At 38.1% G+C, this 17,610-nt stretch overlaps 1 protein-coding gene across 1 annotated transcript; it reads left to right on the top strand.

Annotated features, from left to right (window-relative positions):
* The first annotated feature begins 9,091 nt into the window (after positions 1 to 9,091).
* Gkn2 (gastrokine 2) lies at positions 9,092 to 15,606 on the top strand. Its single transcript, XM_027934280.2, has 6 exons — positions 9,092 to 9,103; positions 11,041 to 11,094; positions 11,503 to 11,640; positions 13,442 to 13,552; positions 14,485 to 14,641; positions 15,524 to 15,606. Exons 1-6 carry the CDS (start codon positions 9,092 to 9,094, stop codon positions 15,604 to 15,606), a joined length of 555 nt encoding a protein of 184 aa, XP_027790081.1.
* Positions 15,607 to 17,610: the final 2,004 nt, after the last annotated feature.

The following is a 17,610-nucleotide window of genomic DNA, read 5'->3' as shown; positions in this document are numbered from 1 at the left end:
CTTGCTATCTATGTATCTTCTTTGGTCCATTGTCTCTTCAAATCTTCTGCTTGTTTTTAATTTTCTTGAATTTGGGTGTTCGTTGCATATTCTAGAGTATCAGTTCTTGTATTAGGTATGTATTTTGCAACTATTTTCTCCCACTCTGTGGCTTTTATTTTCATATTCTTGAGAGAGTATGTTTGGAAGAACAAAAATTTTAACTTTACTAAAGTCCCACTTATTAATTTTTTTGTGAATTTTAAAGTGTGACATAGCTGAAGAGTTTTTTCTTTTTCTTTCCTTTTTTGCAGATGTCCTTTATCAGGATGTGGCAACTCCTTCCTACTCCTCATTTCCTAAGAGTTGCTATCATCAGAATGTTGAATTTTGCCAAATGTTTTCCTGTATCTATCAAAATTATATATCTTTTAATTTTCAGTTTACAGTATGTTGGATTACATTGGTTGATTTTTAAGTGTTGTCAAAAACCCTAACATTCCAGGAAAAACTTCATTTGATCACAATGTAATATTATTTTTATATATTGTTGTATTCAATGGGCTAACATTTTGAAAGATTCTTTTTATCTGTATTCATGCAGGATTTTGGTTTGTAGTTTTCTTTTCCTCTGTATGAGAGTACTGGCCTTAACTGTGAGTAGGGAAATGTACTCGCCTCTCTTGTTTTCTAGAAGAATTTGCATGGAATTGATATTATATTCTCTCTCTCTCTCTCTCTCTCTCTCTCTCTCCACTGGGGTTTGAACCCAGGGGTGCTTAACCACTGACCCACATCCCCAACCTTTGTTAATATTTTTTATTTAGAGACAGAGTCTCGTTGAGTTGCTAATCTGCTGAGGTTATTTTGCTTATGGTAGAATCACTATTAGATTTTCCTAAATAACTGTACCCACATTACAGGGATACTTAGAGTTGGATTTTCTTTTTCCCAATAATACTTTTTGAGTCCTTACTTGACATATTGCAGCAAAAGTCAGAGCTGGCCTACCATATTAAAGTGGATCTTTGGCAGAACAGGGAGTAAAGGGATATGTTATGGCCTGTGTATGTGATTCTCAGATTCTGCATATCTCATCAGTAGAATTTAGGGCCATTAAAGGAAATGAGTGCCTGTTTTATATAATATAGGAAACAATGGAGACTATAAATATGCTTTTGTTTATCACTGATAGATATGATCAATACAATTTGTATTCTGGATTATCAAATAATTCTACTTGTACTTCTCTTCTGAAACTTTATAATCACTACCTGTTATGGTTTTGATGTGAGGTGTCCCCCAAAAGCTCATGTGTGAGAAAAATACAAGAAGGTTCAGAGGAAAAATGATTATTATGAGAGCCTTAACCCAATCAGCGCATTAATCACCCGATGGGATTAATTGGTAACTGAAGGCAGGTGGGAAGTGGCTGGAGGAGGTGGGGCATTGGGAGTATGGCTTTGGGGTATATATTTGTGTTTGGCAAGTGGAGATCTCTCTCTCTCTGCTTCCTGATTGTTACGTGAGTTGCTTCCCTCTGCCATACTCTTCCGCCATTATGTTTAGCCCTGAGGAATGGAGACTGCTGTCTATGGATTGAGCCCTCTGAAACACGAGCCCTTGAATAAACTTTCCCTCCTCTACAGTTGTTTTGGTAAGGTATTTTAGTCACAGCAGCAAAAAAGCTGAATAAAACAATATCTTTTAATATTTATATTTTCTGCTACACAGCAAATTCTCTGAAGACAGATATTCTTTGCCTCTAGTTGATCTTTTATTCTTTTCAGGATGTTTTCCCAGTGATTTTCATAAGGTAGGCAGTCTTTAAGAACAGGAGGGAAAAAGGAACTAAAGGAGGGATGGAGAGAAAAAGAGGAGAAAGAAAGACAAAATGAAGAAAGGAGTATGGAAGAATAGCATGAAAAAAAAGGTGGGGAATTAGTGATATGCAGAGAAAAAATAGGACAGTACAATAGGATGGCTTGGGTGTCTCTAGTGGCAATTCAGTACCTGAGAATCTTTCTGACTCTATAAGCACTTTTTCTTTCTTTCATTTGGAATATTTCCTTTTGTGGTAGTCAGCTTTCTGTTACTGTGACAAAATACGTGAGGTGATCAACTTAAAAGGAGGAAAGATTTATTTTGGCTCATGGTTTCAAAGGACTCAGTCCATAGTTACTCTGTCCCATTGATTTGGGCCTGTGGTGGCTCAGTACATCATGGTAGAAACACATGTCAGAAGAGGCCTATTCATTTCATGGCAGCTGAAAAACAAAAGAGAGACAGACAGGAAGGGGCTGGGGTACTAGAATCCCCTTCAAGGTCATACCCCCAATAACTAACTTCCTTCTACTAGGTTCCACCTCCTAAGGGTTACACCACCTCCCAGTAGCATTACAGGCTGGTGTCCAGGCCTTCAGCAAATGGGCCTTTGGAGGGAATTCAAGATCCAAATTGTAGCACCTTTTCTTATACCACGTGGGGAAGTTACATTGGGACAAGACTGTAGAGTGAATTAAATTTCACGTTTTAAACTTTGTCCTTTACTCAATGAAGAATTTTAAAAAGTGTTTGAACAAAGAGAAATGTAGGCAAAATTATGTTTCCAAGCCATGAATTAATGGTGATGGTAAGGATGAAGGAAAGTCAATTTTGGTCTTTTGGTATAGACTGGCTTCTTAGGTACAGGGTTGAGCTCCATTTTCCTAATAACTAGATGGGGCTGTGCCATTGCTCTTTGCTAAAGGACAGTGAGCAGAGGAGGCCACTTTCCGTCTGAAGAAGTTAAAAGCAGGTGTTAATCTAACCTAACTGTTGGTCTAGCCCTCTTTCTACCACCTGGAGGATACCAGGATAATCCTGAAGCTACAGAGTGAGACTAGGGAAGCCTCATAAGACAGAAGCTAAAATCCATGATTCATTACTTGGAGGGGAGCTACCCACCAAGAACATCAGCTGCACTGGACTTCACATGAATTAGAAAAAAATTTTTTTTCTCAAATCACTATGAATTAGGCATTGTTTGTTATGGTAGCTAGTGCAGATAATTTTAACTAATAAAGGTCACTGTGATAGGGAGTATGTAGTGGCGAGGACAAGGAATGGAAGTTTGGTATGATGAATGGAAAAGGAAGACATATAGGGGGAAAAGGCATGACATCCCAGAGAAATGGCAGAAGAATCAAGGAAGACATGAAGAAATTGTCAACAGAAATGATAGTATCCAAGGTAAGAGCTGCTTTGGGGAAATAAAGCAACTACTTTTATTTCAGACTTGGTGAACTTGCTTATTATAGTACATGCAAATAAAAATGTCTGGCAAATATTGTAAAAACAGAGAATTTAGGTTTCAAAATTAAAAAGGGTCATAGTTAGAATGGGCCTAAAGTGGGTCTGCTTGTCAAGAGGGGCAACTGACCATATCAGTAGTTGGAGTGGATTTTCTATTTGGTTTGAACAATCCAATAGTTAGGAAAAAAATATCTATCTATAGATATAGATATAGATAGATATAGATAAAGGTGTTTAAGACACCCAAAGATACAAATGAAGACATTACATATATAAGAAATTATTAAACAAAACATGTTGGAATAAAATAGTGTATTACTATGAAAAAGAATAAATTAGGAAGATCATGATTACACAGGTAGCATGTTCATGTCAGCAACAGTAGGTGCCAAGAGGCAATGGCATAATGCTAGAAAGAAAACAGATGTAAACCTATCACTGCTCATTAAAAGTGAGGAGAAAACAAAGACACTTTCAGACATGAAAAGACCAAGCACATTTAACATTGGTAGGTTCCCAATAAAAGAACAATTAAGATATATACTTACACAAAAAGCAAAGTAAATTTGGGGAATATGAGAAAAATAATTAGCACAGGAATTGACAAAACAGTAAATTTAACAACCACTGATAGTAAGCTTACATATTATTTTTTATTTTTTAGAGTAAGTAAAATTCTACACAATTATAACAATATTGGGCTAGAAAACATGCTTAGTAATTGGTTAAAGGGTACTGAGTTTATTGTCTCTTTGGGGAAGAAGATAAAAACATAGGATTTGTAGGAAATATGAGCAATTAAGTATGCATATTAAGGTTTCAATGTAATAAGTAATAAAATTAAATCATAATGACAGGGAAAAGAAAGAAAAAAGTATTTATAAATGAAGGCAGAAAAATGGGAGAGAATGCAAAGAAAAAGCAGTAAGTACACAATACAGCAAGAGAGTAGAAAAAAGTCCAAAATATATTAGTAATCACAATGAAGAAAAAAATGATATTCATAAATTGAAAGAGTCAGACTGGTAAAATGCTAAATGCAAGAGAAACATCTAAAGCAATACCACATAGAAAAGTGGAAAATAAAAGGACCAAAGAACTGTTCCAGCCAAAGAATATCAAAGAAAGCAAACTAACCAGGAACACAAAACAAAGCAAAACAAAGCCATAAACGGAGGCAAAGTGGAACATACTACATAAAATGAAAATGAAAGACCTTGATCTTAAGGACAACATGCTAAGATGAACTTACACAGAATCAGACAAAAGCATAATCATAAAGATAATTTTTGATGCAGCTCTAGTAGAATTAGTTACATCAGGTGGATCCAAAATTGGGAATAATGTTAATAGTTGGAAAATAAGGGCTGGGGATATAGCTCAGTTGGTAGAGTGTTTGCCTTGCATGCACAAGGCCCTGGGTTCCATCCCCAGCACTTAAAAAAAAAGGAAAATAAAATTAATAAGTTTGATCTAATTTTAAAATCCATTTCAAATGTAATCACCAGACAGAAAACACACATTTGATATACATTTATTTCAAATATGTGTGGAATGTGAAAGGACACTTGCAGAGTCCATGCAAAGTCCAAACATCACACCACACACCGAAATCCCACACAAGAGATTTATTGTTGGTAACATGAAGCATACCAACAAGGTTGCCCCTCCAAGGAGGGCAGCAGCCTATCGGCACTCACAAGAGGAATCTCATAAGCTGCTTAGGAGTATAAGCTGGGGTGGGGTTGAGAGCAGGCCCATGTTCTTAGGGAAGTTAAGCAGCTTTGCCTCAGAATTGAAACTTTGGAACCTCTAGATAAAATGGCTCCTGACCTAAAATGGTGAATCTGATGCCAATAGAATGTCTACAAATTATGCAAAAGAAGGAGGGGAAGAAAGAGAGAGAGAAAGTTAGAGAGAGAGATATGAAAATTCCTTAACTCCAGAGACTGAAAAGTATCCCTGACAACTGTTGGGTTAAGGAGTGAAACTAAGAAATATTAAGAACTGATATAGGCCAGGCATGGTGGTGAATGCCTGTAATCCCAGTGGCTCTGGAGTCTGAGGCAGAAGGATCAAGAGTTCAAAGCCAGCCTCATCAACTTGATGAAACCATAAGTAACTTAGTGAGACCCTGTCTCAAAATAAAAAGGGCTGGGGATGTGGCTCAGTGGTTCAGCATCCCTGATACCAAAACCAAAACCAAACCAAACCAAACCAAACAGAAACCCTGATGAAATAGGTGAGGCATGCAAATGAAATGTACTTAGAGGTAAACACATATTTTTGAATATTTTCTTTAAAACACGGCAAGAGATATTGAACTTAAATGGATGGTACCCAACTCAAAAAGTTAGAAAAATAACAGTGATTTTGAGGTTAGTCGAATAGAAATCAATGACAAGGAGAATGCACGATAAAGAAAACTCATGAGAATAGCCATGACAATTTGGAAAAACAGCAAGGCTGGGAGATTGGATCTGCCATATATCAGAACTTACTTATGGAGACAGTGAAATATTTTATATTTATTTTTTAGTTATAGTTGGATACAATGTATTTATTTTTATGTGGTGCTGAGGATTGAACTCAGGGCCTCGCACGTGCTAGGCGAGCACTCTATGGCTAAGCCACAACCTCAGCCTGAGACAGTAAAATTAATACTGGTATTCAGTGTTTTTTTTGCATAAATAAATATACCAATGAAATAGAGAGACAATGATCAGCTAGTGTATACATGGAAACTATATGACTTTGTAAGTCAGTAAAAATAAAAAAGGCTAAGCTATTCAATAAGAGATGCTGGCACAACCAGATATCCAAATGGGGGGAAAAATTGGGCTGAAACCTAATACTATACTAAAATATAATAGTAAAATTAAATGTGAAAAACAAGACTTGTAGGAAAATACATTAAAGACATTAGAAACATTTCTTAAGCAGGACTCCAAACACAAATTGTTGAAGGAAATATTTCTCATTTTGACACTGAAATTCAAAACTTCTGTAAAACAAATCACATCATAAACAAGGTTGGTACATGACGAGCTATACACCAGGAGAAGATTATCTATTCCAGAATATGTATTCTGAATATAAAAAATTCTATGTAGCAATTACAAATGCACATAAATTAGAAAAAATGACCAGTAAATTATAGATGAGGAACCTGGAATGGACAAATTTATGAGAAAGATACTATTAACTCAATATTAATAGTATCAGGTGGGGTTGGTACAAATTAGCACGACAATGGATATCACTTGATACTCATCAAAAATTTAAGAATCTGGAATTGCCAAGTCTTGTGAAGATCTAGTGAACCAGGTGTCACACTGTAATTTGGATCAACTTTTTTGGGAAATGCGTTAGTTGACTGTACACTTCTTGTGACCCAAGCAAAGCATACAGTCCAGGGTACGTGACCACTTGCAAACGTGTTGGTGTCCATACTGTTGGGCTCAGCTAAGCAATGACCAGGAGTAGAGTGGATAAATAAGTATCAATCCTTTCATTCACTGAAGTTCTTTATTCAAAGGTTTCAGTGATTTACCTACTAAGGATTACTGAAATCAAAGAGGTGTGGGAAATAGTCTTGTTTTTGTCACTGACTGTATACAGACTTGGGCAAGTTCCTTATCTTGCAAGGTCTTAGGTAACCTTGCACTTAGGAGGGACTAAAAACATCTATTTCAATCAGAATAACCCATGTAAGTTTTAGAAGCTTACATGCCTGCACCCTTTCTCAGACTTATTGCATGAGAGACCCAAAGTGTGGACACACCCAACACCCCTTCTGTAACAGTGATTTTACCGCCTCAGTGGGGAGCTGGGCAGCTGAGACATAAATTTCATTCATAGAAACTTTTACAAATACAGCTTCTCATTCCCCCTGTTTTCATTTTTGAGTTGTGGGTTGTACTGAGGATTTCCAAGTCTCCATCTCAGTAGCATTCTGGAAACAGAAGCCTTCTTGCTAATGCTCCTATCTCCGCAAGGCAAGCAGTTACACTTAACCCAGCAAATAATCCCAGAGGACATATGGTTCTTGTAGTTAAGAGGGTGGACAATGCTGTCGACCTGGGCTTAACTTTGCACTCTTGCCCTTACAAGTTGTGTGACTCTGGGGAGTTACTTATATATTAGTCAGGTTTTGTGTCTCTGTGATGAAAATACCCAACAACAACAACTTAGGGGAGGAAAAGTTCATTTTCAGTCCATGGTGATTTGAGTCTATTGCTCTGGACCAAGGTGAGGCAGAACATCATGGCAGAAGGGTGTTTATGCTCCACTCATGGAAGCCAGGAGTTGGGGGCGCAGAGCATGGGAGAGAGAGCGAGTGCAAGCGAACAGAGGGAAGGGAACACAGGGAAGATGCACCCCTCCAGGAGACAAAGTGGAGGGTAGTGTGTAATATTTCCATCAACACTGATGTCTAGAGGCCTTGTCTGCTTGCTTTTTTGGAGTCTATGGAGCCAGATATGGGAGAAAATTTGCAAATATATTACAAAATTGCAATCACTTTTGGGACTAGGATCTCAGAAAAATTAAATAGACCTGCACATTTTGCATCTGCCACAGTTGAACAGCCAGGGTAGGGGAATTCCAGTGAACTAGGTGACCCCCCCAACTGCCCAAATATCCACTTTGTAAAATATCCATTATTTTTAAAAGCTGCTAATTAGGAAGTTGTTCCAGCTGCAGAGCAAGAACATTGTTCATGGAATCCTTTTACATTTGGTAGTGCTCCTCAATATTTTATAATTTATATATATATACCTATATATATGAACATGTATAAGTTGCAAAATTACTACATATAGTAATTTTATATAATAATAATTATATATATAATTATTTTACATACACACACACACACAGAGCTAGAGATCAAAACCTGGGCCTCACACATGTTAGACAAATGCTTTACCATTTTTAAATTTTTAAAAAAGACATGATGGTGGGGATTTAGGTAAATCTCCACCATGGTGTCTTTTTTATAAATTTCCTTACCTTATAAATTCATGTCTTATGCTAATGATAATTTAACATTTATCTCTAATTGAGGTATTAACAATTATATGAATTAAAATGTATTCTCTCTTTTAAAAAATCTGAGAACTTCTCAGTGCCTCCCAAGATAACTTGGAAATGCATTATATCTCATAGTTCTCATGGCATTGTAGACAAGGTTCAATGTAAGCATTTGGCTAGGCCTTGTCATAGGGCAGAGTGTTTTCTGATCCTTGTTTATCATGAAACTCTGGAAATTGCCACCAAATGAAAGGGAAACAGAAAAAAAGTCTTAGGACTGTTCATTCTCTAAGCAGGGCTCCCAGCCACTGCCCTTGCCTATAGTTTCATGCCCTTTCCTGAGGTGGATGAATTAAAAAAGCAGGACGGTGATGAGAAGGTTTAGTGGGGACCCAACTCAGGACTTACAAAAGGTAAACCTCCAGGAGGAGATTTTAAGAATATGTCCATATGTGTCTATGCATAGAAAAAGCATCCTGAAATATTTTTAAAGGGTGGAAATTGAAATCTCAAGCACAGCATAAAACAGATAAGCAGGAAATATTTGCAGAGTGACCAAGTGGTGAATTTTCATTGTTGACTAATGAGATTCATTGATATCAGGTGTGTGGTTGGTGCTTGAACATGATAAAGCAGTTTGCTGGGGTGTGTCAAAGATATGGACATGATCTGTGCAGATGTGATCATTTGGAAAAGAGATTTCCACATCTTAAAACCAATATAAAGGGTAGAAGCTATACCAGGCAGCTTTACTTGCTCCAGCACCTTCTTCCCGACAGGCAAAATGAAAATTCTTGTGAGTATTTATTTATACTTCTTGATACCCTTGTGATGGGCTGCTTGCAGAGAATGTTCATGTGCAATATGTCAAAGATTTCAGGGGTCTTAGACTCTGTTCATGCTTCTAAGCTTCTGTTATTAAATTCATAATGTCTTTGGCAGAAATAGTGCTGAGTTTTAAGTTGAATATTTGTGTGTCCCTTGTCTTTTTTCTTTCTCTCTTTTTTTTTTGGTGATGTTTACCTAAAAAGAAAAGAAAAATTGGATATATGTAGGTAATTTTAATTTGGAATATGTTTAATATTAATCCCTTATCTCAAGCGTTGTTAGTAAGCTGGCATTTTAGAGAAATTACATTTACTATTTAAAAAAAAGAGAAGTGGTAATTTTTAAAAATGCCAGTAATAGTAATAATAGCAGCTATGGTATTAAACCACATCTAGAATTTCAAATGCATATTAAATTGTAGGCTAATCTTTCACAGGAATAATTCCATCTATTCATTGCTTCAACCCTGTAAGCTAGAAAGTATTATCCTCATTTTCTAGATCAGGAGACATAGAAGAGTGCAAATTTTTCAAGCCTATGAATGAGGGATTTAGGATGTAATTTATCCAGGTTAAGTCTTGCTTATAGGAGCAGCCAAGCACAATCTAAGCAGCTGAGTGTCAACACGTCTACTCATCTAAACTCTCCCTTAAGGCAAAGCATTCCTTCCCTGAGTGACCCCACTCCTCCATCTGATCCCAGTCTCCATAGTGCCACACTGATTCAGAAGGGGGTTCCTTCCTCTAGCCTCTGTCTCTTATTCTCATTCAGTTGCTAAGGGAGAAAGCAAAGTGTTAAGCCATAAAAGCTGTGAGTTTGAAGAGTTCCTCTCCCAGGGCTTGCTTGATTTTCTAAGAGGAAAATTTTATAACCAGGGTGTACTAATGATGGTATTGCGTGGGAGATTATTTGGGGGCAGAGGACCCTCCCTGAGCGCCTTCTAATCATATTAGTATAGTGGGCTGTTCATCATCTTATTCAAATATCTATTCTAAATCAACTAAATAGAATGGAGCATCACAGGTTGATAGAGCAGGCTTGGGGTAGAGAAGGTGAGCCTCTGTATAAGTGGGCACATTGGATATTTGCAGCGCATCTTAGTTAGCTGCTGCAACCCCAATGACAAATGTTAGGAGTGAAATGAAAAAGGACGTTAAAAAGTCCCACTGACAGTTCTTAAAAGTATCTGCCCTTCCCACAGATCTTCTCCTTTCAATGATAGTGTAGTGCACTACGATGCCCTGCAGAGAGAGCACGACATTAATGTCAGCATGTTGGATTGGTCAGCATGTCTGCAAAATATCAGATCTGCCTCCATGTCAGGCTTGCAGTGTGCTGGCCCAGCACTCACCTGATAAAACCACAAGGCCATGGGTTAGCAGGATATAGAGATTTTCCTTGATGCCAGCCTCAAATGTTAACTGTATTTTTAAGCATCCTGGTTTCATAGTTTCTCTTAGAAATCCATTGTGTTTTTATCATTTATGAATCTATTTTAAGTCTATTTCACTCTCTCAGTCTCAAGGGATTAAAGATCTTCTTTTCTTTTTTAACCAGAGGACATTATCGTTCACAAGTAATCCAAAGCCAGTATGAATTATTTTGGAATATACTCATAGGAAAATAAGGTCTTCCATTCTATTCACCAGCCCCCAGTTTTTTCTTCTATCTAGAGGGTGATAAAGTTGAGAACAAAGTGGCAAGGGGCCTTGTGTCTTATAAATGCCATAAACTCAACAAATGCCTGTTGAGTGTGTGAATGTGTGTATTTTCCACTTTGGAAGTGGACTGCTTTCCACTTTTTGACCACTTACCAGTGTCTCTAGGTGTCCGGGTCTACCCCTCTGGTTCCCACCCTCAGTGACTACCCGACAAGGAATGGATGTGACTGCTCTGTTTTTTCAGGTGGCATTTCTGATGGTGCTGGCCATCTTTGGGACACAGTCGCATGGATATGAGGTAAACTGTTTCCTTAGAAATGTTGGGAGGTGAAAAGGAAGATAAAAGAGAATCTGAAGGACAGTGGAGAGTCCATGTGCCCTGAGATGGAATCCCAGAAATAACCAATAAGGAAAATAATGGGGTGATCATTTCTAACTGCAAAGCCTTCACCAATGTAACCCATTCCTTTAAAATGTGGTCAGTCTCCTGTGATATCATTTCTTCTCCTTTTTATGATGCAGTAAACTGAAGAAAAGCTTGGCATTCTTATCTTAGCCTGGGCTTTGGACTAGGATTCCAAGGAAGAAGTTTTAGCCTTTAATGACTTGCTCGCAGTAATTAGAAAGCTTTATTTTGCTGAGAGACCTGCCTTTCAAATGCATGTGATTTATGGAAAACCCATAATATCTTTGTTGTCAATTCTAGGTTTATAACGTCTTCAGCCCAGGCAACAATGGTGGCAATGTTCAGGAAACAGTGACAATTGACAATGAAAAAAATACTGCTACCGTTGACATCCATGCTGGATCATGTTCTTCCACCACGATTTTTGACTATAAACATGTAAGCAGCAAGAGGATTTTTGTTTTCTTCAACACTGGTTTTCTAAGGGGCAGAGGGACAGCTGCTTACTGTGTATTTACATTCCAGGGTTTGTCTCTGCAGTTCCTTATAAATTTCCTCACCTCTGCTTTTCCCTTGAAATAATCTAGCAATTTATTAACAAAGAAGCAATTGGAATCATTTCTGAGAAAAACAATATGATAGAAATCATTTGCATCGTCATGACCTTTTAAGGCAGAAAGAGGAAGAGCCATGTGCTGTTCATTACAGGCTCAGAAAGTGGGCATAGCGTAAGAGTGACCAAAGCAAAGCCCAGCACAGAAGACTCTCAAAATACTTGTTGAAGGGATAAACAAATAAATCAGAGCTCCTAATGCAAAACACCATGTAGAAAAAGAACAACCACAAGGCAATCACACCATAGCAGAAAATTAGAGCAACTTTATACCATTTAATTATGTATATAGGATAAGTAATGTCACATTTTTATAAGAAGGTACTTCCAAGTTTTAGTTACTAGCATTAAAAATACATCTCAGAAAACTTATTCTGTCCTTTATCCATTTATCTATTTGTTATACCAACACTAGTGATGGCCTTTTTTTTTTTACCTGAGTACAGAGATGTGCACAATAGATATAAGTAGGTTGTAGCTAATCTCACTGGTCATTTAAACAGGATTTTTTTTTTCTCCATTTCTTCTAGAAACCTCCTCACATGCTTCCTTACTTCCCCCTTGTGTTGAGAGTGCCATGGCACATTTGAAAGTATGGAGTCTTTGCAAGATACACTTTAAAAGGAAGTGGTTCTAAAATTCTTACAAAGCAAATGTCATAGAAATCCCCCAAATGTATAAGAAACTAGAGTGGTGAGCCCCTTACACTGTCCTCAGCCTTGCCTTCAGCATATTTTTGAGTTTTAAAAGTTAGAAATTTGTTAGAATTGAAAAATAGGAACTATGAGACTTCCTATTAGATACAACCTTATGGAGTGTATGATTATTTAAAACTGTGTAGAGAAAAGTTTCACTCAAGATGAAAATTCAATGGCTTAGGTGCTTTTTGGCTCCACGGTCCCCATGTTCCAAGGTTCTTCACATCCCAACTTTCTCAAACTAATTCCCCTTCAGCCAATTTGGATTTGAAGTGGAGACAGGATGGAGAAAAAAGAAGGGAAGAAGATGGTGAAGCATGTGTGCAGGTGTGAGGGTAGGGGTAGATACACTTAGAGAGCTCTAAAGCACCGTTGTCTGACAGAACCCACTTTCTGTAATGGTGGAAATGTCCTATATCTGCATTTTCCTGTAAGGAAGCCTCTATCCAGCCACTTGTTGTGATTGAACACTCAAAATATGTGATGGAGGAAGCACATTTAAAATTTTATCTAATTTGATTTTAAATAACCATATGTGACTAGCAACTACAATACTGAACACCACAATTCTGAAGAATGTTGTATTTTATTCCAAAGTGGGGGAAAAGCAACATAAAACCTATCAAAAAACACAAGATTGCTGCGTCTCAATCTTTCAAACTCCAAACTGCAGATCCCGATCCCATAATATGAAAGAGTAGGCCTACATCATGGGTGTGCACAATTTCAAAGGGATGGGAATGACAAATAAGAAATGAAAGTGAAATTTTATAAAAGTTGAGTGCACAGAACTGATTACAGATTTAAAAACAAGGGTAGGGGCTCCCTGTGCATGCTCAGGTTTTTCCTCCAAGGCGTAGACATCATTTTAGATGCTTAGAAACCAGGCAATTAAGGAGGGGCAGTAACTCTGTTCTTGTTGCCTCAGGGCTACATCGCATCCAGGGTGCTCTCCCGAAGAGCCTGCTACGTCCTAAAGATGGACCATTCAGCTATCCCTGCTCTGGACAAACTGGAACGGTACCTCTATGAGATGAAGGTAATTTTAGGATACCCTTAAAAATGCTCTGTTTCTGAGCCATGGAGAAATGAAGAGTGAGAGAGAAGATTAAAATATTGTACCTTCCCATGATGTGGTACTCAACTTATCAAAATGTTTTAACTGTATTTCTTTCTTTCTTTGAGCTCTGAGGTACATCTCAGCTCAATTTCCAGCATAAGGCCCTAAACTCATAAACTTATATAAAACTTATATAAAGTTATATAAGTTAATTTTATAAACTTATATAAGTTAATATAACTTATATAAGTTAATTTTATAAACTTATATAAAATTTCAGTGTCTTTGTAGAGATGATTGATCAGACTGTCTTCTTAGAGCCAGGCTCTATGAAATAGAGACTGGCAGAACAATGAGTAAAGTTGTATATTTGATGATATAAAAGATGCAAAGAAACAATCGGATACAGTGAGAACATACAACCCTGCACTGATGCTTCATACCTGGGGCTTAGCCACCCACCACAACTTCAAAGTAGCACTAGTAATAGTGAGGTTTCTCTGCAGACAGAGTGGTCAGAAAGAGAGGATGCCTTGAGATCCCTGATGACCTTGTGTTTGATAATTTGAAAGAGAGCCAGGTGAGGTGGCACATGCTGTAATTCCAGCTACTGGGGAGGCTAAGGCAGGAGAATGGCAAGTTCGAAGCCTGCCTAAGCAACTTAGTGAGATCCTGTCAGAAAGAAAGAATGAGAGAAAGAAAGAAAGATTTGGGGATGTAGTTCAGTAGAAGAGTTCTTGCCTAGTATGCTTGAAGCCCTGAGTGAAATCATCAGTATAGAAAATAATAATAATAATAATAATAATAATAATAATAATAATAATAATAATTTGAAAGAGAAAATAAGAATAAGATGCACCAAAGTTGCCAGTTTGTTTTATGCTTCTTTTATGCTTCCTTCTCTGGTATAGACTATAAACGTCATGTCCTCCAACAAATACACCTGGGTCAAGTACAACCCTCTGCAGTCTCTGATCACGAATGTGGACTGGTTCCTGTTTGGGTCACCCATTGAGCAACTCTGCAAACACATCCCCTTGTATAAGGGGGAAGTGGTTGAAAAGACAGGTGAGTACCAAGGAACTGTTCATTCACCAGACCGTTTTAGAAAGCTCCTCTGTGCCAGGCCCTCTGCTAGGTGCTGTGTGAAATGCAAATAAATGGAAAGGTGACCTGACTCAGTTTACTTCAGAAATCAAGTGCTTACTGTGTGTGTGGAAATTGCACTAAATGTCATAGACACAGAGATGGTGAAAGGTCTGTCTCCATGGAATGTACCTTCAAGTGGAAAAGCTGACGAGTGAACGCAAAGGTTGGGATAGGAAAGGATTCCTGGGTGTCACAGGATAACTATGGGCCCTCTTTTTTCAAATGTAAGAATTTCAAGTAGAAGAAAGTCTCTGGGCCCTCAAAATAGCGTCTTTTGGAGATGAAGGAAAGCATTAAGAAATGTCCTCAGAATCTAGAATAGAATTGATCCAGGAAACAGCAGGCAAAGGAATGAAAGCCCTGTATCATCCGGGTAACACAGGGCACTGCAATCATTACTGAGTTGTGTACAGTTTCTAAATGCAGTAAAGTACCAGAGCCAGCACATGAGAACACAGAAGAAATTCCCAGAGTAGCCGAAGGTAGATAAAAAGAAAAGGAGTAGCATTTACTACTTTTTTACTGCCTAGAAAAAAAAAATTTCAATACCCATTAGCACTTTTAAGGCACAAAGTATGCTGCCAACACAGAATTTACAGCATCAATTAGGTCTGAGCTGATCAATACTTCCAGGAATTGTCAATCTTATTTAAGTGAATATGGTATTATTCTTTGCTATGCCAGAATAGCTAAAATCTTGAGTATTATGAAGTTATAAGTACTTAAGATGTTTACAAAAATCCTTGATTTGTTTCCTTGTAATATATTTTTAATGACCTTTTAAACTTTTCACCTTTCCAGATGATATTGCTGCTGGAGGTTGTGCAAAGGCAGGGCTCCTGGGCATCTTGGGAATTTCCATCTGCGCAGGCTTCCATATTTAGGATGATCACCTACTGGGTTTCATCCTTTCAAAGAAATCTAACCTTGGTTTCCACTCAGAAATCAAATTAAATTCTTTCTCAACATCCTGTCTAATTGCGAGATTCAGTAATAAAATGTGTTATATTTACAGATAAATATGTCAGTTCTTTTTGTGAGCAGCAAAGGGAAGCCAAGCAATATATAGAAGGAAAAAAGAGCCTCCAGGATTTCCAATAAAGTGCATAATGTGTGAAAATTCCCAGATGGTTTGGCTGCGTGTGAGTCTCCACATCTGTCTGCATCTGCTTGTGGAACCAGTTTCCCATGTGTTTGTCCCAATGCACCAGAAAGCCTGGGTGGAACAGGGGCTCAGGTAGCAGTGACTTTGACCCAGTGGGGGGGAGGGACATAGTATACTTTTATCAAAGAACTTAACTGCTCAGGTGAAGTAAACTATTCCCTCTGATAAGCACTCAGCTTTGAGAGCCATTCGGACACCCTTTAGGAAATATGTTTGGATTTGCCATTGCAGTAGACTGAGTAGAGTGAGTGGAGAGGGAAGGAGAAATAACTAACACCTAGGAAAAGACATACTGTACTGGAAATCCTCATGGGAGTGAAAATATAACTGGGAATGCCAAGTGAATATACAGCTGGGAAGCAATTTCCATCCTTTCAAAGAAATTACACCATATGGGAAAATTCCCAGATCGAATACCTGGGTCTCATGTAGTCTGGTCAGCTGGATCGCAAGTTCAGAACAAAGAGGCACTATTTTAACACGATTCCCACCTGCCATTGACTATTCCTCTTCCTAATACTCTACATCTGCTTCTTAATAGTCATCAACTAATACATTTTTTAAAGCACTTACCATGTGCTCAACACTGGAATAGGTATGCGGGAGGAAGAGGCCCAGGACAGAGCTACCATAGTCAAGAAAGTTATTTTCTCCCTGAGTAAATGAGGCATTTATATTTTAAAAATTGATAAGAGCAGTAAAATGTCAAGTAAATGGTAGAGTATTTTAGCTGGAACCTTGGCGTTTGTAAGTAATGGAACCCAAATCAAATTTTCTGACACCAAAGGAGACTTTATTGTCTCATGTCACTAGCCTTGGAGGGAAAGGGATGTTCTGGTCTTGGGAAGCTAAAACTCTGTGCCTGATGGTGGCCAGACCCTCTTTTCCCATGTCTCAACTTTCCTTTTTTCTACATGTCATCCTTGGTGACTTATACTGGTTTTCCCAGGAGGAAAGAACCAATAGCGCTGTCAAACCCAAAGGCCTCATGTTCCCAGCTTCATTGGCAGTGAAGAGAGGGTTCCTCTTAGTTCTAATTGCAAATTAGTTTTAACCTAAAATTCTCTGGTGACGACCCTAGCTGTCCAGGATTAGTGTCGGTGGCATGGGGGTAAGGTCCAGGAAGGGGTATTATGATTGGCAGTCTCCTTTGGCACTTACTGCTTAGAGATGGGTTATCCCTATTCATTTTTAGAATATTGATCTCATTTTGAAAATAGAATGCTGTGTTTTGATTTTTTCTTAACTCTCTAAATCAGTTGATTCTACTCCACACTGTTGACTCACTGAATAACTGACAAGCAGCTGGTAGAACATACTAGGCACATGCCTACCGGGAATGGGTTCAATGTACCACTGCCAGGAGGTTGGGACTTCATTATATTTTCTTGTAATCAGCTCCTTCTTAAGGGCTGAGAAAAGTAGATATCAACTCTGTCAACTCACCAGATGTTCACACCATAGAACCTCTCTGGGCCTCAAGAGGGAAACACATGTGGTTCCTCCCATTCATGTTGTAGCATATGACCTTGGGAAGGGACGAGCCAAGAATCTGCCCCTCACAATTCCCATTTATGGGGTAGCCCATCCCTTAGCTTTCTTTGGGAAAGGTAGCTTTGCATATTGTAGGACATGGTGTTAGGCATGCAATGCCTGGCCAATGGCCTTGTTCATGACCTTGGGAAGCTTCACTTTTCTGTTTGCCTCAAATTAATGACTAGAA

The sequence above is a fragment of the Marmota flaviventris genome, chromosome 14, assembly GCF_047511675.1.
Source record: "Marmota flaviventris isolate mMarFla1 chromosome 14, mMarFla1.hap1, whole genome shotgun sequence".
NCBI classification, from domain to species: Eukaryota; Metazoa; Chordata; class Mammalia; order Rodentia; family Sciuridae; genus Marmota; species Marmota flaviventris.
This window is presented reverse-complemented; position numbering and strand designations above follow the sequence as displayed.